General features: G+C 47.6%; 2 protein-coding genes across 2 annotated transcripts; one reads left to right on the top strand and one right to left on the bottom strand.

The window, feature by feature from the left end:
- The first annotated feature begins 163 nt into the window (after nucleotides 1–163).
- UCN (urocortin) lies at nucleotides 164–644 on the top strand. Its single transcript, XM_039474608.2, has one exon. It carries the CDS (start codon nucleotides 164–166, stop codon nucleotides 521–523), a length of 360 nt encoding a protein of 119 aa, XP_039330542.2. The 3' UTR covers nucleotides 524–644.
- On the bottom strand, nucleotides 605–27,449 carry TRIM54 (tripartite motif containing 54). The gene is made up of 9 exons (XM_003941556.3): nucleotides 26,946–27,449; nucleotides 9,023–9,195; nucleotides 8,351–8,522; nucleotides 2,959–3,054; nucleotides 2,182–2,415; nucleotides 1,900–1,922; nucleotides 1,663–1,787; nucleotides 1,451–1,543; nucleotides 605–1,155 (listed from the first exon to the last, which is right to left on the bottom strand). The coding sequence occupies exons 1-8, from the start codon at nucleotides 27,111–27,113 to the stop codon at nucleotides 1,452–1,454; spliced, it is 1,083 nt and encodes a 360-aa protein (XP_003941605.1). The 5' UTR covers nucleotides 27,114–27,449; the 3' UTR covers nucleotides 605–1,155; nucleotide 1,451.

Below are 27,449 nucleotides of genomic sequence, written 5' to 3'. Positions count from 1 at the left end.
GTCCGGCGGCCACAGGAGCCACCGGGAGTCGCGGGGCAAGCACGGGGAGGGGAGCGGCCCCCTACACCTGCCGGGCCAGTGCGGGGTGGGAAGCGGCCCCCTGCGGCTGCCCCAGGCGCATCTCTCTCTGCCCCGCCCCTGTGTGTCCAGGGCCAGCGGCACCATGAGGCAGGCGGGACGCGCGGCGCTGCTGGCTGTGCTGCTGCTCCTAGTGCATCTCCGCGCTGGGAGCAGCCAGAGGAGCCCCGAGGCGGCCGGGGTCCAGGACCCCAGTCTGCGCTGGAACCCTGGGGCGCGGAACCAGGGCGGCGGGGCCCGAGCCCTCCTCTTGCTGCTGGCGGAGCGCTTCCCGCGCCTCGCGGGACCCGGAATGACAGGGGAGCGGCCGCGGCGGGAGAACCCTCCTCTGTCCATTGACCTCACCTTTCACCTGCTGCGGACCCTGCTGGAGCTGGCGCGGACGCAGAGCCAGCGGGAGCGCGCCGAGCAGAACCGTATCATATTCGACTCGGTGGGCAAGTGATAGGCCTGATTTGGGGCCGCGAAAACTTTGACCCCTTTTCCCCACCTCAGGGTTGGGACGCGGAGCAGAGCCACCAGGGCATTCTCTGCGTGGCTATTTTTTAATAAAAGTGCTGAAGAGCTGTTGGCTTCTGTCGTGGGGGTGCGGCAGTCACAGCAGGGTGGGAAAGTGGGACCCCCATAGCCAGCGGGAGGGGAACAAGATGTGTGGGGGTTGGGGGGGTTCTGGGAGAGCGGCTTTCAGCCAGGTCAGCCAGGTGCCTGTGGACCCCAGGGCTCCCCAAATTCCCAGGACCTCAGAGGTCCCGGCACCACCGCCTTGCCCTCAACCCTCTTCCAAGGGTGCTGGGCTCACCAGTTCGCTCCTGGCATCACGGAGGTGCCCAATAGGGGTTCATTTGGCTTCCACCCTCCCAAACGGTCTCAGGTTCCAGGAAGGGCAGGATGGTGGCGGGTCGCCTCCAAGGCCGAGACTGAGGGATTGAGCAGCGAAAGGAGATACGGGTCTGGGAGCTCGAGTTCTTTATTAAGATCCTCCCGGGGCGGGCGCCGAGCTGGGCTACTCCGCGGTCTCTGCTTAGATCCTCCCTGACCCTAGCGCGGGCTCTCGAGCAGAGTCCGGTGGGCGCAGACCTGTGCCCCGGAAAGAAGGCTCAGTGAGCGGGTGCTGAGAAGGTGGGAGGCAGCTCGAGCCCCGCTCACTCCGTCCCCCGCCACGTGGGTTTCTCCTCTACTCAGCTGACCCTGCCTGCCCTCTCAGTAACCCGGAGGTACGGTGGGGGTGGAGGAAGGTGTACTTTTCCGCCCTGGGGGATGTGCCTTTGTGGCTCCGGGGTGGGGTGGCACCGAGGACTGGGGGACAGTAACGGGGGAGGGGACATGAGTGCACCAGCCAGGCCCCATTTCAAGTCCCTCAGGCCACTCTCACCTTAAGGCCCATCCGGCCGCTCTTCCTCCGGCCCCGCAGTGCCCTCGTCTCCGTCCAGGGCCACTTCCTCATCTTCTTCCTCCCCGGAAGCGCCTGGGCCCAAGGAAGGCCTGGTGAGGTGGAGTCCCTGCCTTTCCTGCCATTTTGCCCTCCTTGCCCCCACATGGAGGGTCGGAACCCCAGTCCCGGTGGCCCTCGGCCGCCTCCCTCACCCGGCTGGAAGTCGATGGTCCGCAGCATTTCCGCCACGTGCTCCACGCTCACGGTGAATTGCTCCATGCTCTCATAGCCTGGCTCTGGCCGCCCTGCCAGCTCCACCTTCGACATAGCCCCGACCCTGCGGCGACCACACTGGGCTCAACTGGCAATGCCCCAGCACCCTCAAGCCCCTCCCCCTGCCAGTGGAGCAGCGCAGCCCCCTCCTTTCCCTTCCCGCTGTGCCTACTCACTTATTGATCAGCTCCTTGGCCTGCTGCAGGGGAGAAAAGGAGGGTGAGAGTAAGCACTGGGCCAACCTGGGCAAAGTCCCTTTCTTTCTCACCACAGTCCTGCAGGGTAGGTGGGAAGGCACATCCCATTTCGTTAAGGAGAAAACGAACTCAGAGGGGGTGAATTGCCCAAGGTGGTAGGGGCAAGCAGGTCCAAGAGACAAGACTTGAACCTGGATGTCCAGGTGCCAAGGCCCTGACTCCAGCCACTCTGCAGCACTGCCACCCTCCCCTAGAGCCCACCTGGAGGTAGAGCGCCATCTGTGGCTCTTCCATGGACTGTATGGCAGACTCCACCAGCTTAGAGGAGGCCTCCAGGTGATCTCCGTACTGACGGATGAGGCCACGAACACGCAGCAGCTTCTCCTCTTGCTCCCGGGCCAGTGCCTGCAGCAGCTCGCCCTTGCGTTCCTCCAACACTGCACACAGGCTCTCAAACCTCTGGTTTAACAACTGCTTCTGCCTCCGGCTATTGTCCTAAAAGATGGGGAGCAAGGACAAGGGAAGGTGTGGCTGAAACCCGGTGGCTGGGAAATCCCAGGGTACTAGGCCTGTTCCCCACTTGATGGAGCTCACAGAGAACCAAGACAGAAAGTGACCGGTCCGCAGTGCCACTGTTAGTGGCTGAGCCAGAATCCAACCCAGATCTCTTCCATAATAAAAACGCAATGTTTTAAAGTAGCTTCACTGAGTGCTGTCTATATCCCTAGCCCTGGTTTTTACTTGTATTATTCCATTTAATTCTCAAAAAGAACCCATGAGGTAGCTAGTGTACCATTATCATCATCACTGTTTTATGAGGGTAGACAAAACCAAAGCACAGAGAAGTTAAATAACTGGATTAAAGTTTCTAGGCAAAGCTGGAATGCACACCCAGCAGCCTGGCTAAAGCCCATCCCACCACTCCCAGGACCCCAGAAACTTTCAGACCAGTTTGGCAACAGCAGTTCTCTTGGAAGGAAGCCCGGGGTCTCCAGGCCAGCCAGTTGCTGTTCCCCTCTCCCTCCAGCCCAGGCTCACCTCGATGGTCTGGCACACTTCCTCCATCTGCGTGATCACTGCTTGCACACGGTCATTGCCTGCCACCAGCATTGCGATGCCATCGCTGAGCTCACTCTGACACACAAACAGGTCAGCACTTAGAGCTGGGACCTGGCCTAGAGCTACACCCCTCACCTCAGCCAGGGTGGCCTAGAAGAGGGCTGTCCCCTTCACCCCACCCCCCATGAGGGCATCCGCAGTGATCTAGAAGACTTGAACTATCAAGAGGTACAGAAGCAGATTCTAGGGATTCTGGAAGGAGGTGGAGAGAAGAAGCCCTCCACCACTGAGTGGGAAGGAACAGACAGTCTCCATCCACCAGATGCCAGGCACAGGGCTAGATGCTTTATCTGTAGATTAATTTCTTGCATCAATTCTGAGAAATTCTTGATGATTATCCATTTGCATAATATTGCCTCTTCTGCATTCTCTTTATTCTCTCATTCTGGGAATCTGATTCTCACGCTCAACCTTCTCTCCCAGAGATACACATTCTGTTTTGTTTTGTTTTTTTTTTCAGTCTTCTCATGCTGTTCACTAGTTCTGTTTTCAGACAAAGCTGTCATTTAATTCATCTGTTTGTTTGTTTGTTTTTAGATGGAGTTTTGCTCTTGTTGTCCAGGCTGGAGTGCAATGGCGTGATCTCGGTTCACTGCAACCTCCATCTCCTGGGTTCAAGCAATTCTCCTGCCTTAGCCTCCCAAGTAGCTGTGATTACAGGCATGTGCCACCATGCCTGGCTAATTTTGTAATTTTAGTAGAGATGGGGTCTCTCCATGTTGGTCAGGCTGTTCTTGAACTCCCGACCTCAGGTGATCTGCCCCCCTCGGCTTCCCAAAGTGCTGGGATTACAGGCATGAGCCACTGCGCCTGGCCTGATTTTGTTTTTTTTTTTTTTTAAGAGACAGTCTCACTCTGTCACTCAGGCTGGAGTGCAGTGGTATGATCGTTGTTCACTGCATCCTCAAACTTCTGCCCTCAGGAGATCCTCCCACCTTGGCCTCCTGAGTAGGTGAGACTGCAGGCACATGACACCACTCCCAACTAATTAAAACAAAAAAACTTTTTTTAGAGATGGTGGTCTCACTATATTGCCCAGGCTGGTCTTGAACTCCTGGCCTTATCCTCTTGCCTCAGCCTCCCTAGTCACTGGGTTTACAGGTTCCAGGCACCATGCCCAGCCATCTGTTGAATGTTTTTTTTTTTTTTTTTTTTTTTTTTTTTTATATATATATTTTTTTTTTGAAACAGGGTCTCACTCTGTCACCCAGGCTGGAGCGCAGTGGCTTGATCTCAGCTTACTGTAGCCTCAAACTCTCAGGCTCAAGTGATCCTCCCATTGCAGTCTCCCAGGTAGCTGGGACTACAGGCACATGCCACTATGTCCAGATAATTTTTTATATTTTCTTGTAGACAGGTTTCAATATGTCGTCCAGGCTGGTCTCAAACTCCTGGGCTCAAGTGATGCTCCCACCTCAGCCTCCCAAAGTGTCAGGATCACCAGTGTGAGCCACCACATGGCTACACGGTTGTTTTTGATATTCTATTATTGTTTGGTTTTTAAAATTTTTTCATCTTTTTCTAAAAAGCATTTGATTCATAATGATTTCCAATTATTTCATAATTCCAATATCTCGGTTCCCTAGCAGGGAAGGGGGAGGTCCTAAATCTGTAATTTTTGTTTCTGCTGATTTTACTCATGGAGTACATTTTTCTGTGCACCTTCAATGGTGAGCTAATATTTTGTTGATATTAATCGAAGGAAAACCTAAGGGCCTAAATCGAGCATATTTTCTTCCAGGCAGAATTTGCATTTGCCTCTGTCGAAAGCCAGGTGGCACAATTTACTGCTTTTGCTCCTGGGATCCGTTTCACCTAGGGTCTTGGGAATCTTAGAGGCAGGTCCCCTCCTTTCATGGGTTCGGAGGAATAGTCTGGTTTCTCTAGCTCAGTGACACTGCCAGCACTGGTCCTCTTGGAAATGCTGCCTTTTCTGTGCTTGCCACTCAGTCTTTTCTCCTTGCCCGTTCCCACCCCCACTGACTGCCTTTGCTTCTATGTGCTAGCAATTTAATTTGAAAATTCTGTTTTATGCAGAATCTAGTTTGTGTGATAGTGATAGGACCCTGCAAGAGTCTCACCCACCACACTGAAGTCTGTTTTCATCGATTATCTAATTTTATCCTTGCAGCTACTTCCAGAAGTAGGCATTTTCATCCTCATTTTACACATGAGGAAAGTGAGGGCCGCAAAGGTCAAGTAACATATCTAGGTCACATACTGAGTCAAACACAGAGCTGGGGCTTTCACCCCAATCTGCTTGACTTTATTTTATTTTATTTTATTTTATTTTAGAGATGGAGTTTCAGTCTTTCTGCTCAGGCTGGAGTACAATGGCATGATCTTGGCTCACTGCAACCTCCGCCTTCCAGGTTCGGGTGATTCTCCTGCCTCAGCCTCCTGAGTAGCTGGGATTACAGGTGCCTGTCACCACACCCGGCTAATTTTGTATTTTTAGTAGAGACGGGGTTTCACCATGTTGGCCAGGCTGGTCTAGAACTCCTGACCTTGGGTGATCTGCCCACCTTGGCTTCCCAAAGTGCTAGGATTACAGGTGTGAGCCACTGCTCCCGGCTTAATCTGCTTTACTTTAAAACTAACTAGGGTACTGGCCGGGCGTGGTGGCTCAAGCCTGTAATCCCAGCATTTTGGGAGGCCGAGGCGGGTGGATCACGAGGTCAAGAGATCGAGACCATCCTGGTCAACATGGTGAAACCCCGTCTCTACTAAAAATACAAAAAAAAATTAGCTGGGCATGGTGGCACATGCCTGTAATCCCAGCTACTCAGGAGGCTGAGGCAGGAGAATTGCCTGAGCCCAGGAGGCGGAGGTTGCAGTGAGCCGAGATCGCGCCATTGCGTTCCAGCCTGGGTAACAAGTGCAAAACTCCGTCTCAAAAAACAAAACAAAACAAAACAAAAAAAACTAACTAGGGTAATACTTTGAGAGGCTGGGGTGTCAGAAGTGTTTGAAACAGAGCAACTCCATCTTGAAAAGGGGCTGAGACCTACTGGGCTGCATTCCCAGGGGGTTAAGGCATTCTAAGTCATAGGATGAGATACAGGTCATACAGACCTTGCTGATAAAACAGATTGCAGTAAAGAAGCCGGTTAAAACCCACCAAAACCAAGACGCCAATGAGAGTGATCTCTGGTTGTCCTCACTGCTACATTCCCATTAATGCCATGACAGTTTATGAATGGCATGGCAATGTCAGGAAGTTACCCTCTATGGTCTAAAAAGGGGAGGCATAAATAATCCACCTCTTATTTAGCATATAAGCAAGAAATAACCATAAAATGGGCAACCAGGCTGGGTGCGGTAGCTCATGCCTGTAATCCCAGCACTTTGGGAGGCTGAGGTGAGTGGATCACCTGAATTCAGGAGTTCAAGACCAGCCTGGCCAACATGGTGAAACCCCATCTCTACTAAAAACACAAAATTTAGCTGGGCATGGTGGCGGGTGCCTGTAATCCCAGCTACTTGAGAGGAGACAGGAGAATCGCTTGAGCCCAGGAGGCAAAGGTTGCAGTGAGCCAAGATCGTGACATTGCACTCTGGGCCACAAGAGCAAAACTCTGTCTTAAAAAAAAACAAAAACAAACAAACAAAGAAGGCAACCAGCAGCCCTAGGGGCAGCTCTGTCTGTGGAGTGCTCATTCTCTTCTTGCTTTACTTCCCTAATAAACTTGCGTTCACCTTACTCTATGGACTAGCCCCCAGTTCTTTCTTTTGTTAAGATCCAAGAATCCTGTCTTGGGGTCTAGATCAAGGCCTCTTTCCTCTAACAGAGGCAGGAGGATAGCTTGGGCCCAGGAATTCAAAACAAGCCTGGGCAACACAGTGAGATCTTGTCTCTTTTAATATATTATTTTTGTTTTTGAAACAGGGTCTCACTCTATCACCCAGGCTAGAGTGCAGTGGCACAATCATGGCTCACTGTAGCCTCAACCTCCCGGCTCAAGTGATCCTCCCACTTCAGCCTCCTGAGTAGCTGAGAACTACAGGCATGCCAGCATGCTCAGCTAATGTTTTGCAGAGACAAGGGTCTCACTATGTTGCCCAGGCTGGTCTTGAACTGCCGGGCTCAAACAATCCCCCTGCCTCATCCTTCTAAAATATTATTAGTACTACTACTACTAAGTGTTATTATTAGTAGTATCCTCCCAAAGGATTACAAGTGTGAGCCACTGTGCCCTGCCTGATATCCTGTCTCTATAAAAAAATTAGCTGGGCATGGTGGCACATGCCTGTAGTCCCAGCTACTTGGGAAACTGAGGTGGTAGGGATCATTTGAGCCCAGGAGTTCAAGGCTGCTGCAGTGAATCACAATCATAGCAGTGCATTCCAGCCTGGGTGACAGAGTGAGACCTCCCTCCCCAGTCTCTTTAAAAAATAAATAAATGGGCTGGGCGCGGTGGCTCACACCTGTAATCCCAGCACTTTGGGAGGCCGAGGTGGGTGGATCACCTGAGGTCAGGAGTTCGAGACTGTTCTGACCAACATGGTGAAACCCCGCCTCTACTAAAAAATTCAAAAAATTAGCTGGGCATGGCTGCAGATACCTGTAATCTCAGCTAATCAGGAGGCTGAGGCAGGAGAATCCCCTGAACCCGGAAGGCGGAGGTTGCAGTGAGCCGACATCACCCCACTGCATTCCAGTCTAGGGGACACGGCAAGACTCTGTCTCTAAATAAATAAATAAATAAATGGGGCTGGGCGTGGTAGCTCAGGCCTGTAATTCCAGCACTTTGGGAGGCCAAGGTGGGCGGATCACATGAGGCCAGAAGTTCGAGACCGGCCTGGCCAACATGGCAAAACCCTGTCTCTACTAAAAAAAAATTTAAAACTTTAAAAAGCTGGGCATGGTGGCACATACCTGTAATCCTAGGTACTGGGAAGGCTGAGGCATAAGAATTGCTTGAACCTGGGAGGCAGAGGTTACAGTGAGCCAAGATTGCACCACTGCACTCCAGTTTACTCCAGCCTGGGTGACAGAGACTCCATCTCAAAATAAATAGATAGACAGATAGATAGATAGATAGATAGATAGATAGATGGGGCTGAGTGCAATGGCTCACACCTGTAATATTAGTGTTTTGGGAAGCTAAGATGGAAGGATCGCTTGAGTCCAGGAGATCAAGGCTGCAGTAAGTCATGTTTGTGCCACTGCCCTCCAGCCTGGGCAAGAGGGAGCTCCTGTCTCTAAATAAATAAATAAATAAATAAAACCAAGTGGAGTAAGAGGCTGACACCAAGACCCTGTCTTAAGCCTCCACCTCCCACACATCTGCTCCCTCCTGTTTGATACCTTCTGGCGCTTGTAAATGGTGGGCAGTGGGGCCACCTCACAGTCCTTGTGGGCACCAAAGACCTTGCAGAGAGAGCAGGTGGGCACCTCACAGCTCAGGCAGTAGATATTGATCTTCTCCTCTTCATGTTCCTCACACATGAGGTGCTGCTCAGCCTTGGAGTGTAGCGGCCTAGAGAGGAATGGGTGGGGGGAGGTGGACCTCAAGCATGAAGGGCCCCAGGAGCACCTTCTCTTCAGCTTCTACCAACCACCACCACCTCCTCTGCCCCTCAGACTAGAGCTGTGGCTGAACTGCTGAGTACTTCCACAGAGCTCTGAACTTGGGGAATAGAAGGAGCTAAGAGACAGAGGAGGCCTGGATCCAAGACTAGTCTGTATTCCAGGGCGCAGGGAAGTCGCACAGGACCAGAAGGGCTGGTGAGGATCTGCTGGGGACTGCCAGCCTCTCCCGGGAGGAGAGGGTAGGGGTGATGGACTGGGCAGGGAATCAGAGACTGCCCTCTCTGGGAGGCCTGAGGCAAGTCCCTCCCCGCTGTCCAGATCCAGTCCTCTCGTCTAAACAGAACAGGCAGGTTGACTGTTTCAGTCTCTCCCTTCTCACCCTGATGGGTTCCTTCGCTGTGTCCCAAGCCCTGCCATTTAGAGAGGCAAGAGGCCCTGGCGGCTCACCTGGATGACTCCTGCTTGTAAATGTCGATAATGTTCTCCACTAGCAGGTTTCGCTGCAGGCCATAGACTCCGTGTCTATCCAGGACAACCTCATGCCTGCAGGATGGGCAGCGGAAACGGCCTCCTGAAGACACGGTAGCGGAGCCCCGGGACTGCCACAGAGGATTCGAGGCCTGTGGGGACAGATGGCGTGAGAGAACAGGCATGCGGAGGCATGAGGGAACTCAGAGGAGACAGGGCGAAAGGGCTTGGGGGCTCGGGAGTAGGAAAATGGTCGAGGGGTAGACGTCAGTTCTTCTCTGTGGCTCATTCACCTGAGAGCAGCGCGGGGTGGACGGCCCTGGAGACCCTGCTTCCCACCTTTGCCTCATTACTCAGCCCCCTTCCTAGAGTGCCCCTACATCCAGAGCCCAGCTCTGGCCAACTGCCTAGTCAGGATGGGGTCTCTCCAAAGGGGCCCAGCTTGAAGCCGTGAGGAGACATTGGCCTTGGCAATAAGGTCGAGGCAGAAAATGGACTCTGAGTGGTGCAGCCAGTGTCTTCCAGTCTGGGGCCCTCTTGGGCCACATCTGGGGAAGACTCTCTGCAGTCCTGGACAGGGGTACAAGCAGAGACAAGCGTGAACAATGGGGTTCACAAACCGTAACTAGCTGGGTAATTCTAGAAATTGCTCCAGGAACTGGGAGTCAGGAGTTGTGGGTTCTTGTGCTGTCTCTGATTTTTTTTTTTGAGACAGAGTCTGTCTCTGATGCCCAGGCTGGAGTGCAGTGGTGGGATCACAGTTCACTGCTCACCATAGCCTCGACCTCCTAGGCTCAAGGAATCCTCCCATCTCAGCCTTCTGAGTAGCTGGGACTACAGGTATGTGCCACCATGCCCAGCTAATTTTTTAATTTTTAGTACAGATGAAATGTCCTTATGTTGCCCAGGCTGGTTTCAAACCCCTGACCTCAAGTGAACCTCCTGCCTCAGCCTCGCAAACTGCTGGGATTATAGGCATGAGCTACCATGCCCAACCTCTTAACTATATAACTTAACGCAGGTATTCAACCTCTGTGAAACAGGATAAAACTAGATTACTCATTTTATATCAAATAGTGAGTATGCCCGGTAGTTGCTAGGCTCTGACTTAAAGACACAAAGAAAATGCATTCCTGCCCTAAGGACAAGCACCTGACAACTACATCCAGCAGGATGGGTGTTATAATGGGGTAAGCTCAGAAGGAGAACTTAACAGATACCTGTCACTTCCTCCCACTTACATCTCTTTCTTAGAGAACTTGTTCCATCCTATCCTGGAAGGGAGATCCCTGCCACAGATGATTGGTTCAGAGTTAAGGAGGTGATCATCTGACTCATGCAGAACCAATCAAATGTTGTCTCCTAAGAATTTGGACTTGAGACTCAGGGGCTTAGCTGGCTACATGTGTGCTGCCTGCTTAGAAACTGAATAGACCTGTGGAATTGGGCCAAAATTGACATCACAGCCACCCTGGAAAATGTGAGGGGTCAGAAACTATGAACAGAGAAGGCTGGCCTACAGAGAAGAGAATCTACGTGTGGGGAGATGCAGAGACTACTTATTGTTCCCTGATGTTTACCATCTTTTCTTCTTTAATAGTAAGGGCCCTGAGTTTTTGTTTGTTTTTTGAGATGTAGTCTCGCACTGTCACCCAGGCTGGAGTGTGGTGGCACAATCTCAGCTCACTGCAACCTCCACCTCCCGGGTTCAAGCGATTCTCCTGCCTTAGCCTCCCGAGTAGCTGGGATTACAGGTGCCCGCCACCCAAGCGATTCTCCTGCCTCAGCCTCCCAAAGTGCTGGGATTACAGGCTTGAGCCACCGCACCTGGCCAGGCCCTGAGTTTTAACAAGACATATGGTATAAAGGGCTGGGTGTGGTGGCTCACGCCTGTAATCGCAACACTTTGGGAGGCTGAGGTGGGCATATCACTTGAGCTCAGGAGTTTCAGACCAGCCTGGGCAACATAGCGATAACTCATCTCTACTAAAAATTAAAAAATTAGCTGGGCACGGTGGCACGTACCTGAAGCCCCAGCCACTCTTGAGGCTGAGGCAGGAGAACTGCTTGAAACCAGGAGATGGAGGTTAGAGTGAGCTGAGACAGTGCCACTGCACTCCAGCCTGGGCAACAGAGGGAGACTCCATCACAATAAAACAAACAAACACCTGTAATCCCAGCACTTTGGGATGCCAAGGCAGGTGGATCACAAGGTCAAGATACTGAGACCAGCCTCGCCAAGACGGTGAAACCCAGTCTCTACTAAAAATACAAAAATTAGCCAGATGTGGTGGCAGGCATCTGTAATCCCAGCTACTAGGGAGAGTGAGGCAGAGAATTACTTGGACCCAGGAGGTGGAGGTTGCAGTGAGCTGAGATCTCGTCACTGCACTCCAGCCTGGGTGATAGAGAGATTCCAACTCAAAAAAAAAAAGGAACAAAACTTAGGCCAGGCTGTGCATGGTGGCTCACAATTGTAATCCTAGCACTTTGGGAAGTGAAGGATGGCTTGAGTTCTGAGTTCAGGAGTTCAAGACCAGCCTGGGCAATACAGTGAAACCTTGTCTCTACAAAAAATAGCAAAAATTTGTCAGGTGGATCATGCCTTTAGTCCCAGGTACTTGGGAAGCTGAGGTAGGAGGATCACTTGAGCCCAGAAAGTCAAGTCTGCAGTGAACTGTGATCATGCCACTGCACTACAGCATGGGTGACAGAGTGAGACCCTGTCTCAAAAACAAAACAAAACAACAACAACAAAAAACCCTTAGAGCTAATATTTACTTATCTGAGTCTCAGGCAAAGGCAGTTTTTTTCTTTTTCAGTAAAAGGGTAATGAAGGAACAAACCTCAAACATTCACAGAGGAAAGAAACTACAGCCTGAAAATCAACTATGCAACTGTGGACTAAAGCTATTTAAGCGAAGATAAACAAAAGATGACTCATCAAATTAAAACCCTGTGAGCCATGGAGCTCTATAAGGGCCCTGCTTTCAACCAAAATGACCTGGTTGTCTGTGAAATGGAGAGAATAGCCCAAATCTCAGGGGAGACCTCCTCCCATGGACCTGTGTGCCTCTACAGTAGATAAGTCACCGGATTCTGCCTGAAAAATACTCTGAGACAATGTAACCAAATGGAGAGACTCAACTCAGGTCATACCCCTCTATTCATCAAAGAAGGCAAAGGACTAAACAGAGACTGCAAACCAACAACAACATCCAACCAGGCAGCTTGTGCTGAAAAGAATAGTGAAAGAAGGCCAAGATAAACACAGTGGGTTGAGTCAAGAATTCACCTTCAGCCCCAGATAAAACTACCCTGATAAAAGAGGAGTGATAAGCAGACAGAATCCAACAAAAGATGCAAACCAAGATAATACAAAAAGAAAAGGGAAAAGGGGGCTTGACAAGCAAGGGACAGAAAAATGCCATTTGGAAGAAGAAGTACTCCAAGAATCAATGCTATTTTGATCTAACATTTTTAAAGGAGTAAGAGAAACAAAGAGATATAAGTGATCAAAGCTGGAGTAGAAAAGAGAGCTGGCAGAATTAAGGAAAGAAATCAAGTAAATATCAGGCTGGGTGTGGTGGCTCATACCTGTAATCCCAACACTTTGGGAGACTGAGGCGGGCGAATCATGAGGTCAGGAGTTCGAGACCAGCCTGGCCAAAATGAGAAAACCTCGTTTCTACTAAAAATACAAAAAATTAGCTGGGCATGATGGCGGGCACCTATAATCTCAGCTACTCGGGAGGCTGAGGCATGAGAATCACTTGAACCCAAGAGGTGGAAGTTGCAGTGAGCCAAGATCACGCTACTGCACTCCAGCCGAGGTGGCAGTGCGAGATTCTGCATTAAAAAAAAAAAAAAAAAAAAAAAAAAAAAAAAAAAAAAAAGGAAATATCAACAATATTACAAATATCAAGTAAATATCAACACAGAAAAAAATCCACACCTGACACAGTAGAATGGATGATGCTGATAAAAGTCAGACAGATTGCAACAGAAATTATCAGCTAAAAGTAACCAGGACTGCAGCCTGCAACATGAATAAACCTTGAAGACATTATGCTAAGCAAAATAAGCCAGACGCAAAAGGACGAATATTGTATAATTCCTCTTAAATTAGGTACCTGGCATAGGATGGATGGTGGTTGCCAGTTGCTAGAAGGAGGGGGAATAAGGAGTTATTGTTTTAGGGGTGTGGGGTTTCAGTTTGAGGTGGTGACAAAGTTCCAGAGATGGATAGCTGGGTGTGGTGGTGCCCGCCTGTAGTCCCAGCTACTCAGGAGGCTGAGGTAGGAGAATTGCTTGAACCTGGGAGGCAGAGATTGCAGTGAGCCGAGATCAGGCTACACTACAGCCTGGTGGCACAGAGAGACTCCATCTCAAAAAAAAAATACTGATGACAAGCATGAAGACTGGTGGTGGTATGGGATGGATGTTCAAGATTTTAATATGTGTGTGTTTTTTTTTCGGAGGGGAAGGGAGGGAGTGGAGGAAAGTGGGGAAGAGGAGGGAGGAGGAGGAGGAAGGAAAATAGGATTTTCATGTGTTTTAATCTTATTTTTATATATTTATTTTTCTTTTTCAAAACCACGATCAGAACAATATTTTTATTTATTTATTTATTATTATTATTATTTTTTGAAACAGGGTCTCCCTGTGTTGCCCAGGCTGGAGTGCAGTGGCGCGATCTTGGCTCACTGCAACCTCTGCTTCCCAGATTCAAGTGATTCTCCAGCCTCAGCCTCCCCAGTAGCTGGGACTACAGGCACATGCCACCATGCCTGGCTAATTTTTTGTATTTTTAGTGGAGATGGGTTTCACCATGTTGGCCAGGATGGTCTCAAACTCCTGAGCTGAAGCCATCCACCTGCCTTAGCCTCCCAAATGCTGGGATTACAGGTGTGAGCCACTGTACCCGGCCTAAAAATGAGTGCTTTAAAATAAAAACTATGATAGTACAGGTGGTACACAGCTATGGCAAACATCAGGAAGGTGAATTAAGAATGAAATTTGCTAACCACTTCCTGACTTGTTCTACCAAAATTTGCCTGACTTGCGTTCCAAACCTTTTGCAAATGTTGAGTGGCTGCTTTGAGAAAGTCTTCTATACTGGATATGTGGGTCAAATTGTTGCCCCTTTTAGGTAACATCCCTGCTTTTTAACAGAAGCATTTACCAAAGCACAACATAGGGGAAGTAGCATAAAGCCACAGTAGTTTTAGCAGCCCCTGTGACTTTGTCACCAACGGAAATCACAGCTGTTTTCATATCACATTACAGTTGTTGCTAACATTTAAAAAAAAATGTATACTTATCACTAATTCTAAATTACAGCAGTTCTCAGACTCACTACTACACCTCATTTTTTTTTTTTTTCTGAGACAGAGTCTTGCTTTGTCGCCAGGTTGGAGTGCGGTGGCACAATCTCGGCTCACTGCAACCTTCTCCTGCTGGGTACAAGTGATCCTCCTACCTCAGCCTCCCAAGTAGATAGGACTACAAGCTTGTGCTACCATGCCTAGCTAACTTTTGTATTTTTAGTAGTGACGGGGTTTCATCATGTCGGCCAGGATGGTCTTGATCTCCTGACCTTGTGATCTGCCTGCCTTGGCCTCCCAAAGTGCTGGGATTATAGGCGTGAGCCACTGTGCCGGGCTAGACCTCATTTTTTAATGTGTTAGTTAAGAAGCACTTGTATTACTCCATCAAATGTGGTTTAATTATTTTGGTGATTACATTCCAGTGTTTCCAAAGCTTTTCTTCATTATTCTCCCCTCTGGGAGAATTTTTTTTTTTTTTTTTTTTTTTTTTTTTGAGACAGAGTTTTGCTCTTGTTGCTCAGTGCAATGACGTGATCTCGGCTCACTGCAACCTCTGCCGCCTGGGTTCAAGTGATTCTCCTGCCTCAGCCTCCCAAGTAACTGGGATTACAGGCATGTACCACCACACCGGCTAATTTTGTATTTTTGGTAGAGATGGGGTTTCTCCATGTTGGTCAGGCTGATCTTGAACTCCCGACTCAGGTGATCTGCCTGCCTCGGTCTCCCAAAGTGCTGGGATTACAGACGTGAGCCACCAGGCCTGGCCAGGAACCTTTTTAATTAAAAAGGTTGGGCGCAGTGGCTTATGCCTGTAATCCCAGCACTTTGGAAGCCTGAGGCAGCTGAATCACTTGAGGTCAGGAGTCTGAGACCAGCGTAGCCAACATGGTGAAACCTATCTCTGCTAAAAATAGAAAAATTAGCTGGAAATGGTGGCGTGCACCTGTAATCCCAGCTACTTGGGAGACTGAGGCACGAGAATCACTTGAACCTGGGAGGCGGAGGTTGTAGTGAGCCAAGAACTCGCCACTACACTCCAGCCTGGGTTACTGAGCAAGACTCTGCCTCAAAAAAAAAAAAAAAAAAAAAAAAAAAAAAAAGAGAGAGAGAGAAAGAGGGTATCGCTATGTTGCTCTGGGCTTAAACTCCTAGGCTCAAGGGATCCTCCTGCTTCAGCCTCCTGAGTAGCTGAGACTGTGTGCCACTGCTCAGGATCCTTTTTAGACATTTTCCCCCCATAGCTCCCATTCCCTCCATTAAATGTTAATATCATAGATATACTGTGTATCTGTTTATGTACCATGTGCTTATCGACCCTTTACACATAAAAAGAGTAAAATTTGAGGCTGGGTGCTGTGGCTCTTGCGTATAGTCCCAGCACTTTGGGAGGCTGAGGTGGGTGGATCACGAGGTCAGGAGATCGAGACCATCCCGGTCAACAAAGTGAAACCCCGTCTCTACTAAAAATACAAAAATTAGCTGGGCATAGAGGCACATGCTTGTAGCCCCAGCTACTCGGGAGGCTGAGGTAGAATTGCTTGAACCCGGGAGGCGGAGGTTGCGGTGAGCTGAGATTGCACCATTGCACTCCAGCCTGGGTAACAAGAGCAAAACTCTGTCTCCAAAAAAAAAAAGAGTAAAATCTGGTCGGCTATGGTGGTTCACACCTGTAATCCCAGCACTTTGGGAGGCTGAGGCAAGCAGATCACCTGAGGTCGGGAGTTCAAGACCAGCCTGACCAACATGGAGAAAATCCATCTCTACTAAAAATACAAAATTAGCCAGGTGTGGTGGTGCATGCCTGTAATCCCAGTTACTTGGGAGGCTGAGGCAGGAGAATCACTTGATCCTGGGAGGCGGAGGTTGCGGTGAGCCAAGATCGCACTATTGTACTTCAGCCTGGGCAACAAGAGCAAAACTCCAACTCAAAAAAAAAAAATAGTAAAATTTGTTTGTCCCCTTCCAAGAATCATTTTTTTCCCGAGAGCAATATCGCTCCCATTGAGAATACATGCTATATTCTAATGCCATCAGTTTCCTTTATAATTATATGTATTACACTGTATGCATTTAAAAATAGTTATTAGAAAGGATCCATAGGCTTCACACACTGACAAATTGGTACATGGCAGAAAAAAATAAATTACTCTCTGTCCTGATTATAAGTCTCTCAATTTTCTTTTTTTTTTTCTTTTTTTTTTTTTTTTTTGAGACGGAGTTTCGCTCTTGTTACCCAGGCTGGAGTGCAATGGCGCGATCTCGGCTCACCGCAACCTCTGCCTCCTGGGTTCAGGCAATTCTCCTGCCTCAGCCTCCTGAGTAGCTGGGATTACAGGCATGCGCCACCATGCCCAGCTAATTTTTTATGTATTTTTAGTAGAGACAGGGTTTCACCATGTTGACCAGGATGGTCTCGATCTCTTGACCTTGTGATTCACCCTCCTCGGCCTCCCAAAGTGCTGGGATTACAGGCTTGAGCCACCGCGCCCCGCCAAGTCTCTCAATTTTCTAATCAGAAATAAAAAAATTATACTCTAACGGATAGATGACAACTTCCTTAATACATCTTCATAGCTGACGGTCTCTGCATTAGGCTGAAGATCTTTCAGCTGAGTAATACCCAGTTAGAAAAATCCTATCTCCTGCTTCTGTTTATCTTTCTATTTCAAGACTAAGAGATAATTGATTGGTTCTATTATATACATAAATGTCTTGTTCTTTCCTTAAATCTTACATTTACACAAGGAAGGCAGCCCCATAAAGTAAAATTTCATGTGCCAATGATGTGACGTGTAAATTCTATCACTCTAGGAAACGTAACAGAACACCTAGATTTATGTCCTTAGTCTGACCCTTTGTTTGTGTGACTGTGACCTCTTTCCCATGTTCTCCTCTGTAAAACAGTGATAACGTCCATTCTATATATCTCAAATGGAATCATGTTTGTGAAAGTATTCTATAAATTATAAAGCACCGCACAAACACAGAGGACTGTTAACAATCCTAATCTAGACCTTAAAAAGAAATTACCACACAGAACCACAGGGTATGAAATGACTGTTCTTTCTTCACTGTGAAGAATAAGATGGAATGGAACAAATAAATGGAATTTAATTCCAGTTTATGTTCAGACTGTTGTGTGGAATATGTGCCATGAGCTCTCTCACTTTTAGTTTGATGGTGCCTTCTATTTCCTTTGTAATGTTCCATAGCATCTTATAGAAATGTTTCATCTAGAAAGATGCTCTGTAGGCTGGGCACAGTGGCTCCTGCCTGTAATTCCAGCACATTGGGAGGCTAGGCAGGCAGATTACCTGAGGTCAGAAATTCAAGACCAGCCTGACCAACATGGCAAAACCCTGTCTCTACTAAAAATACAAAAATTAGCCAGGTGTAGTGATGCATGCCTGTAATCCCAGCTACTAGGGAGGCTGAGGCAGGAGAATTGCTTGAACCCGGGAACTGGAGATTGCAGTGAGCCAAGATTGCACTCCAGCTTGGGCAACAGGAACAAAACTCTATCTCAAAAAAAAAAAAAAAAAAGAAAAGAAAACAAAAAGAAAGAAAAAAAGAGGCTCTGCAAATGCAGCTACTCTATCAAATCCATACTTATCTCAAGAATGTTTTCCCGGGGAGAGAGATCCAAGATGGCTGATCACTAGCAGCTCGGGATTGTATCTCCCAGTGAAAACGCAAAGAACGAGAGGACGCCACACCTTCACATGAATTCTTGTTGCTCACGCACCAGGAGATTCCCAGCGGAGGAGCCCCACGGGTCGCCAGCGCGACTCTTGTGACCGGCGAGGCGGTTTTGCCGGCGCCTCGGAGCGTCGGTTCTTGGTGCAGAGTCAGAAAAGCACCATCAATCTTAATGCCACTGACTTAGTCGGCGCAGTGGGTTGCTCAGATTTCGGCGCTGAGAATCAATAAGTTGGATGTCCACTCAGAAACCCAATTACAAAGACGGTAATTATAAAGACCACAGATGGATAAATCTACAACGAAGGGAAGAAAACAGTCAAAAAAGACTGAGAATACCCAAGATCAAAACACCTCTTCCTCAGCAGGGGATCCCAGTTCCTCATCAGCAACGAAACAAGGCTTGATGGAGAACGAGTGTGTTCCAATTACAGAAGCAGGCTTCAAAACGTGGATAATAAGAAACTTCTGTGAATTAAAAGAACTTGTTCTAACACAATCTAAAGAAACTAAGAACTTTGAAAAAAGGTTTGACGAAATGTCAACAAGAATACAAAATTTAGAGAGGAAAATAAGTGAATTGATGGAGCTGAAAAACACAATACGAGAACTACGTGAAGTATGCACAAGTTTTAACAGCCGAATTGATCAAGCAGAAGAAAGGATATCAGAGGTCGAAGACCAACTCAATGAAATAAAACTAGAAGACAAGATTAGAGAAAAAAGGATAAAAAGGAACGAGCAAGGTCTCCAAGAAATATGGGACTATGTGAAAAGACCTAATCTACGCTTGATAGGTGTACCTGAATGTGACGAAGAGAATGAATCCAAGCTGGAAAATATGCTTCAGGATATTATTCAGGAAAATTTTCCCAACTTAGTAAGGCAGGATAATATTCAACTCCAGGTAATACAGAGAACACCACAAAGATATTCCTCAAGAAGAGCAACTCCAAGGCACATAATCGTCAGATTCACCAGGGTTGAAATGAAGGAGAAAATACTAAGGGCAGCCAGAGAGAAAGGTCAGGTTACCCACAAAGGGAAGCCTATCAGACTTACAGCAGATCTCTCAGCAGAAACCCTACAAGCCAGAAGAGAGTGGGGACCAATATTCAACATCCTTAAAGAAAAGAACTTTCAACCAAGAATTTCACATCCAGCCAAACTAAGCTTCATAAGTGAAGGAAAAATAAAGTTTTTTGTGAACAAGCAAGCACTCAGAGAATTCATCACCACCAGGCCTGCTTTACAAGAGCTTCTGAAAGAACCACTACACATAGAAAGGAACAAACAGTATCAGCCTTTCTAAAAAATACCAAAAAGTAATATATCATTATTAATTCTAAATTTAAATTGACTAAATTCCCCAATTCAAAGACAGACAGGCAATTTGGACAAAAAACTAAAACCCATTGGTATGTTGCATCCAGACCCATCTCATATTCAAGGATACACAAAGACTCAAAACAAGGGATGGAGAGAGACTTACCAACCAACCAGAGAGCAAAAACAAATAAATAAAAAGCAGAAGTTACAATTTTTGCCTCTGATAAAATAGTATTTAAAGCAACAAAGATCAAAAGAAGCAAAGAAGGATATTATATAATGATAAAAGAATCTGCAACAAGAAGAGTTAAAGGTCCTAAATATATACGCACCCAATACAGGAATACCCAGACATACAAGACTTATAAAGAGACTTAGACTCCCACACAATAATAGTGGGAGACTTCAACATTAATATTAGACAGATCAATGAGACAGAAAATTAACAACGATGTCTAGGCCTTGAACTCAGATCTGGAACAAGTGGACGTAATTAACATTTATAGAGCTCTCCACTTTACACAAAATGTACACTCTTATCAGTACCACATCATATCAACTTAGAAGTTTAAACGAAATGTTGGTTGGCCCCTTGTTTGTTACTCTCTTCCCTCATTTTCTTTCATGTTTCCATTATTAAGGACAATTATAGGCATACCCATATTTAGACTGCATTCTAGCCCGAGCAACAAAGCAATACCCCCATTCTCTCTCCCTCTTCCTCTTTCTCTTTCTTCCTCTTCTTTATTCTTTTTCTTATTATTCTTTTTCTCTTTCAAAAAAAAAAAAAGAATGTTTTCCCTCTTCCCTGGCTATCCAGAGAGGTGCTAATTTGGGACACAGGCCCTGGATGCAACGAGGCTTGTCGGAGGCTACTTCCCCCAACCTGAAGGCCTGGTCAATGATGAATGATGGAGCATGCAAGTTCTGTAAGCCAGACACTCAGAACCCTGGAAAAACCTTGGGAATTGGTGGGCAGAAGATCAGACATTAGGAGAAAAGCTAAAGAGCCTGAGAAGAATCCAGATTTTGGTAAAAGCTGAGCGGCAGCTGCAGGTATAAGAAGGACTGTAAGTGGAGGGCTAGCTATGGGCGGCAGAACCGAGGGAAGAGCCTGGCCCAAGGGGCTGGTAAACCGAGCCCTATTGCTTGAAAGGAGGAGTGATAAGCGGAAGAGTGGGCCAAACTAGGACAGGGGTCACAGAATGGAAAGACCTTAAAAAATGGAAATCCATACAAATATTATTTGACTTTGTGAAACCAAATCATTAACATTACAAGAGATGTTAAAGGTCAGTTCAAGGCCAGGTGCAGTGGCTCACACCCATAACCCCAGAGCTTTCAGAGGCTGAAGTGAGAGAATCACTTGATGCCAGGAGTTTGAGACCAGCCTGAGCAACACAGTAAGACTTTGTCTCTAGCCGGGCGCGGTGGCTCAAGCCTGTAATCCCAGCACTTTGGGAGGCCGAGGCGGGTGGATCATGAGGTCGAGAGATCGAGACCATCCTGGTCAACATGGTGAAACCCCGTCTCTACTAAAAATACAAAAAATTAGCTGGGCATGGTGGTGCGTGCCTGTAATCCCAGCTACTCAGGAGGCTGAGGCAGGAGAATTGCTTGAACCCAGGAGGCGGAGGTTGCGGTGAGCCGAGATCGCGCCATTGCACTCCAGCCTGGGTAACGAGCGAAACTCCGTCCCAAAAAAAAAGACTTTGTCTCTACAAAAATAAATTTTTTTAATTAGCTAGGTGTGGTGGTGCATGCCTGTAGTCCTAGCTACTCGGGAGGCTGAGGCAGGAGGGCTGTTTGAGCCTAGGAGTTCAAGGTTACAGTGGGTTAAGTGTGCCACTGCACTCCAGCCTGGGTGACAGAGTGAGACCCTGTCTCTGGAAAAAAAAAATCGGCCAGGCACAGTGGCTCACACTTGGAATCCCCGCACTTTGAGAGGCTGAGGTGGGCAGATCACGAGGTCAGGAGTTTGAGACCAGCCTGGCCAATATGGTAAAACCCCGTCTCTACCAAAAATACAAAAATTAGCCAGGTGTGGTGGCGTGTGCCTGTAAGTCCCAGCTACTTGGAAGGCTGAGGCAGAAGAATTGCCCGAACCCACGAGGTGGAGATTGCAGTGAGCCAAGATGGCACCACTGCACTCCAGCCTGGCCGACAGAGTGAGACTCTGTCAAAAAAAAAAAAAAAAAAATCAATTTAAAACACCCTTTTCCACCAGGCACAGTGCCTCATGCCTGTAATCCCAGCACTTTGGGAGGCTGAGGTGGGAGGACCCCTTGAGTCCAGGAGTTGGAGAACAACGTAGGCACGAAAATAACAAAAAAAAAAAAAAAAAAAAAAAAAAAAAAAAGAAAGAAAGAAAGAAAAAAGAAAAGAGAACAAGCTGGGAAACACAGAGAGACCCCATCTCTACTAAAAAATTAGCCAGGGGTAGTGATGCACGCCTGTGGTCCAGCTACTCAGGAGGCTGAGGCGGGAAGGACAGCTAGAGCCTGGGAAGTTGAGGCTGCAGTGAGCCATGTTCTAGTCACTGCACTTAGCCTGGGCAACAGAATGAGACCCTGTCTCAAAAATAAATAAATAAATAAATAAATAAAACACCCTTTCACTCACAGTTATGTAAACAGGCTTGAAGTGGTGAAATAGCCTGATTTACATTGTGTGGCAAATTCACAAAGAAACCCGTGAGAGGAGAATCCAGGAGTGCGAAGTCTCAGCCTAGGCTTTGGTTCTCACTAAATCAAGATTCTTCCCTACGCAAGTAAGAGCCCTAACCCTACTACAAATTTAACGCAATTCACATAATTTTAGTGAACCAATTTCTTATCAGGGAGACCTGCCCAAATTTGTACTGAAGAAGTCCTGGTGGCTTCAGAGTGGGCGGAAGTGGTCGAGGAGGCAGGCTGGGCAGGATCTTCTCTGGCAGGCCTGTACCTGATGACACCTGGTCCTAGCAACTAAAGGATAAAATGGAATTTGGGTGGCGTGAAACAAAAGTCATCGCTCTCAGACTGCCCCTTGCTGGAGAAGGAAGCTCCTTTCCTGACAATTCCCCCTCTGCAAGTCCCTCTGTAGACAGACATCCTCCAGAAAAGCTGTTTCAGAACAACCTTCTTACAAGGCCCTTTGGTCGTCTGTTAAATTACAACAGGTTGCAGGCTCAAAAACAGTGAAGTGGAGGCAGGTACAAAAATAAACTGAAGGCTTGCTTTAAAGCCATTTAGGAGTGAATAGAATTTACAAATACAGAAACACATGGGAAGATGTTTGTGTCAAATTCCCACACCAACAGCTTTCCTTTAGTGGAAGTTCTTGGTAGCTGAGTGGGTGCAAGTGTGGAGAAAGGAGGAGGAAGAAATTAGAGGGGGTTAATGTGGTGTCTTGGTGCTGTTTCATTCTGTTTCAATTCAGAGAGAAAGAGTTGTTACAGCTCTAAAAAGAATTAAATTAAGATGGCCACTATGTAAAAGTGTTTGCAGACATGGGCTTGAATGTAATATGAAAAAATTGCTGGGCTTGGCTGGGGGCACTCCAGAGGCTGAGGCAGGAAGATAACTTGAGCCCAGGAGTTCAAGAGCAGCCTGGGTAACATAGTGTGATACCACCTCAAAAACAAAAAGCAAAGTACAGTAATATGCAAAAATAAAAAGAACTGTGTTGGGGAGGTAAGATTATGGATGATTTTCTTTCTCTTTTTTTTTTTTTTTTTTTTGAGATGGAGTTCCGCTCTTGTTACCCAGGCTGGAGTGCAATGGCGCGATCTCGGCTCACCGCAACCTCCGCCTCCTGGGTTCAGGCAATTCTCCTGCCTCAGCCTCCTGAGTAGCTGGGATTACAGGCACGCGCCACCATGCCCAACTAATTTTTTGTATTTTTAGTAGAGACGGGGTTTCACCATGTTGACCAGGATGGTCTCGATCTCTCGACCTCGTGATCCACCCGCCTCGGCCTCCCAAAGTGCTGGGATTACAGGCTTGAGCCACCGCGCCCGGCCAATTATGGATGATTTTCTACCAATCCGTTAATACTGTTCAACTAACGGTTGCCCAGGCTGGTCTCAAACTCTTGGGCTCAAGTGCTCCTCCTGTCTCAGCCTCCCAAAGTGCTGGGATTACAGGTGTGAGCCACCTCACGTAGCCAGTATTTTTACATAAATGTTTTCAAATTTTGCTTCCTGGCTGTCTAGTTAACTTGGTCTTATTAAATCACCATTTTATTGCAATTCCCCAAAACTCTTGTTTGCTGTCCATCACAGCAGTTTTTACGACAGCAAAACACAGGAAGCCATCTAAACGTTTTAGAGGACAGATTATTTGAATGGACTGTGGTCTAGTCATAGCAATGAAAACTACACAGCTATTTAAAAAAGAAGACACAGATCTGAATGGTGGATACAAAATAATCACCCAGAGAAAGTGAAGAATGGCAGGTGGGGGCCGATGGGTCTAGTTTGAGACCATACAAACATGCAAACATGCACTGATTTGTGACATTTTCTGGAAGTATTCCCAAGAACGTTAGTAACAGTTACTTCAATCTGGTGAAGACAAGTGAGGGTCTGAGGTGAATGGCAGATTTACTTTTCACAATATGAACTCCTATACTGCTTTGAAAACAGTATGTTTACATATTACAGATTCTAAATGATATATTGGTATCACTTTGATAACTGTTAACTTTCTAGGCAACGCACTAAGGGTATTCTTCCTAAGTGGTTTGAAGATAGAGGAAAAGTCCTATTCTTTCCAAAAGTCCTATTCTTGCCCCATACTTAGAAAACAGACAATCTGATTATGCCTACAGTTGTCAAAATGTGGAGGCAATGTGCGAAAAAACTAAATATGCTCATCTTTCAGAGGGAGATCTACTGAGATATATTGAGATACACAGACTAAGCGCAGCTGAAGAACTGGGTCAGCCTCCCACCAGGCCCTCCCAAATAAGCAGCAAGGGATGAGCTGTTCACTCTTCCTCCTTGGAGGGCCCAGGGATGCTTTGCACCTCAAAAGATACACATCACTCCAGATCCACAGAGCCACCCCAAAGCCTGGGTATCATGTTATCTCCAAAGATTCTGCACAGGGTTTGCCCCAAGCCATTCCCAGGTCTCTCTGAGCCCAGATCAGCATTCTAGAGCTTCCTGGAACCAAAACAGTGTGCTTGGCTAGAGAGGGTTGACTTGAACAAGCAGGTCACTTAAACACATTCTAGCCTCAATATATGGGGCCCTCTGCCAGATGACAGAGGAATCCAGGAATGCACTTGGACATTCTGACCACTTTTCCACAGGACACATCACCTTCACTTTCAAAACTTCTCTTTGCTTTCACACATTTCAAGTTCCAGTGACAGGATGTTTCACTCTAAGTTCATGAGAAAGGATGGCAAAATCTTTCCGCCATTCCCTCCTAGGCATCTCAGCCTGAAGGATGTTCAGAGTTACTTAGACCAAGGAAAATCCAAGACGGTGGGCAAGGCATTGCCTCTCACGGAGGACTTCACGCCCAGGATGAGGAGGCATAGCGTTTGGTCTAGGCCCCCTGAGGGGGAAAATACACTGGCTCCGAGATACTCTGGAGCTGAATAATGGCAGATTTGGACAATAAAGAATAGGAGAGGGAGGCCGAGAGCAGTGCCTCACGCCTGTAATCCCAGCACTTTGGGAGGCCGAGGCGGGCAGATCATGAGGGTCAGGAGTTTGAGACCAGCCTGGCCAAGATGGTGAAACCCCGTCTCTACTAAAAATACAAAAAAAAATTAGCCAGGTGTGGTAGCAGGTGCCTGTAGTCCCAGCTACTCAGGAGGCTGAGGCAGAAGAATCGCCAGAACCCAGGAGGCAGAGGTTGCAGTGAGCCAAGATCACGCCACTGCACTCCAGCCTGGACGACAGTGAGACTCCGTCTAACAAAAAAAAAAAAAAAAAAAAAAAAAAAAGCTGGGCACGATGGCTCACACCTGTAATACCAGCTCTTTGGGAGGCTGAGGTGTTTGGATCACAAGCATAAGAGATCAAGACCATCCTGGCCAACATGGTGAAACCCGTCTCTACTTTAAAAAACACAAAAAATTAGCTGGGCATAGTGGCACGTGCCTGTAGTCCAAGCTACGCGGGAAGCTGAGGCAGGAGAATTGCTTGAGGATGCAGTGAGCCAGGACTGTGCCACTGCACTCCAGCCTGGCAACAGAGTGAGACTCCATCTCAAAAAAAATTTTTTAATCAAATTAAATAAAATAAAAAATAAAAGAATAGAAGAGGGAATGGGCCTCAGTGGGAAGATGGCAGGAGGGACCGCAGAGCGCTGGTCTTCAGTGAAGATGCCACGCAGCAGACACACAAGGGTCAGGTCACAGGGCACAATGTGAGATGTCCTGACCTAGCCAGCCCATTCCTTCCCCAAACAAGCTGCCCCAAGGAACTTAAAAGGGAAGTATTCCTTGATTAAGTTAAAAATCACTTGTGTTTAACACATTTCCTCATAATTTCTGACACAGATGAAGAATATTTGTTTGGGACATTCCATGTCACTGACACACATGTTAAGCCAGCCAGCTCTGGTCTATGTAGGGTTTTTACTCATCAGCTAGGTCGTGTGTGTGTGTGTGTGTGTGTGTGTGCATGCGCACACATACATGTGTATGCATGCACGGTGTGTGTGCGTGTGTGTGTTTGTGCCTTTGCCCCTTACTCTCCCTGATCTCTGCTCCATTTCATAGCCTACTAGAACCTCCCCAGTGGCACAGGACAAGAAAAAAAAGCCCACTTATAATCCACTCTGGTACATGCTGCTTTTACTTCTAAACCAGTGGCTAAAATGGTATCTGTGAATTTTAATGAGCTATGCTTGGCCCCATGACCACAAATAAACCAAAACTGGCTAGACTTCTAAAAAGTAAATTTCTTCTCTGCCTTCTCTCTGCTTGTTAAGTGATCTCAATAGCTTGTAACCAGAAGGCCTCTTTCCTGAATGATCTAGAGGGTGACACGTATGAACTCGTGTTGGGGAGAAGTCCCAGTCTCCTGCCTACCATATCTCTGTCCCCACAACGGATGCACTGAATTTTCCTTAAATACAAATAGTTCTATTGCCACTGTGGTGCTTTCTCACAGGGTTATGTTTTATTTTACTTATTTTTTAACATTTCATTATCTCATTAATCTTTTCGCCAGATTTTCCACAATGCACTCAAAGTCTGAAACTCCCAACTGGACTGCAGAGTCTGGCACAGGCTCTTGTAAAGCCCAGTGTAGGATCCCCTCCCTCCCAGTTTCCACGGGGTCTCCTTTCCTCGTAGATCCCAGCACTCCAGCTGCTGGCCACGTACAGGCTAGACCTACCAGCCTACGGGCAGCTGCTGACTCATGCTTGCTCTGGGATTTGCTTGGACCCCAGTACTTCTGCTCTCCAGCCACAACAGCCACCACCCACCTCAAAGAGCACTCTATCCATCACCTTCTGGGGTCTCAGCTCTGACCTGATCAGTCCCCCACAGGGCTGCCTTGCTTTACCTGGCCCTGCCCCATCCCTCATGCCCACCTGGAAGACGTCGTTGGCACACTTGCGGCACAGGTTGTGTTGACAGGGCAGGATCACCACCGGTTTGGAGAACATCTCCAGGCAGATGGGGCAGATGAGCTGCTTCTCCAGGTTATCCATGCTGTGTGCATCCCCTAGCAGCGGCTTGAAACCCACTGTGAAGTTCATCCCCTCGGTGGTCGCACCTGCCCCGGCCTGGGCCCTGTTCCTGGCCTTCACTCACTGTCTGCAGACCCTTCCTCGCTTAGACAGCCTGTGGATTCCCTTCTGTGGCTCACTCTTGAAATAGCACTGCTATCTCTCCTGTCCCTTTCTTTAACAACTTATCTCGTCCCAGAGAGCAGTCTTCAGACACTTTTCTTTCTCTGCTCTCTGCTCTGCACCCTCGCCAGGCTCATGTAGTTTTATCTATCCCTTTCTCTGTAAAATTCTCCTGTTTCCTAAATGACCCTGTCTTGTTCACTCTGTGGGTAGCACTATTTGTCCCTTACTCCCCAGAGAGGA

Source organism: Saimiri boliviensis, chromosome 1, assembly GCF_048565385.1.
Source record: "Saimiri boliviensis isolate mSaiBol1 chromosome 1, mSaiBol1.pri, whole genome shotgun sequence".
Classification (NCBI taxonomy): Eukaryota; Metazoa; Chordata; class Mammalia; order Primates; family Cebidae; genus Saimiri; species Saimiri boliviensis.
Note: the sequence above shows the minus strand (reverse complement) of the source record. Positions and strands in the feature narration are given on the sequence as shown.

Coding starts and splice junctions, on each gene's coding strand:
- UCN (XM_039474608.2), top strand. CDS start 164: ATGAGGCAGGCGGGACGCGCGGCGCTGCTGGCTGTGCTGCTGCTCCTA.
- TRIM54 (XM_003941556.3), bottom strand. CDS start 27,113: ATGAACTTCACAGTGGGTTTCAAGCCGCTGCTAGGGGATGCACACAGC. Junction 3,055..8,350: donor CCATTTACAAGCGCCAGAAG/GTATCAAACAGG, acceptor TTTGTGTGTCAG/AGTGAGCTCAGCGATGGCAT. Junction 1,788..1,899: donor GCCAAGGAGCTGATCAATAA/GTGAGTAGGCAC, acceptor TGGTCGCCGCAG/GGTCGGGGCTATGTCGAAGG.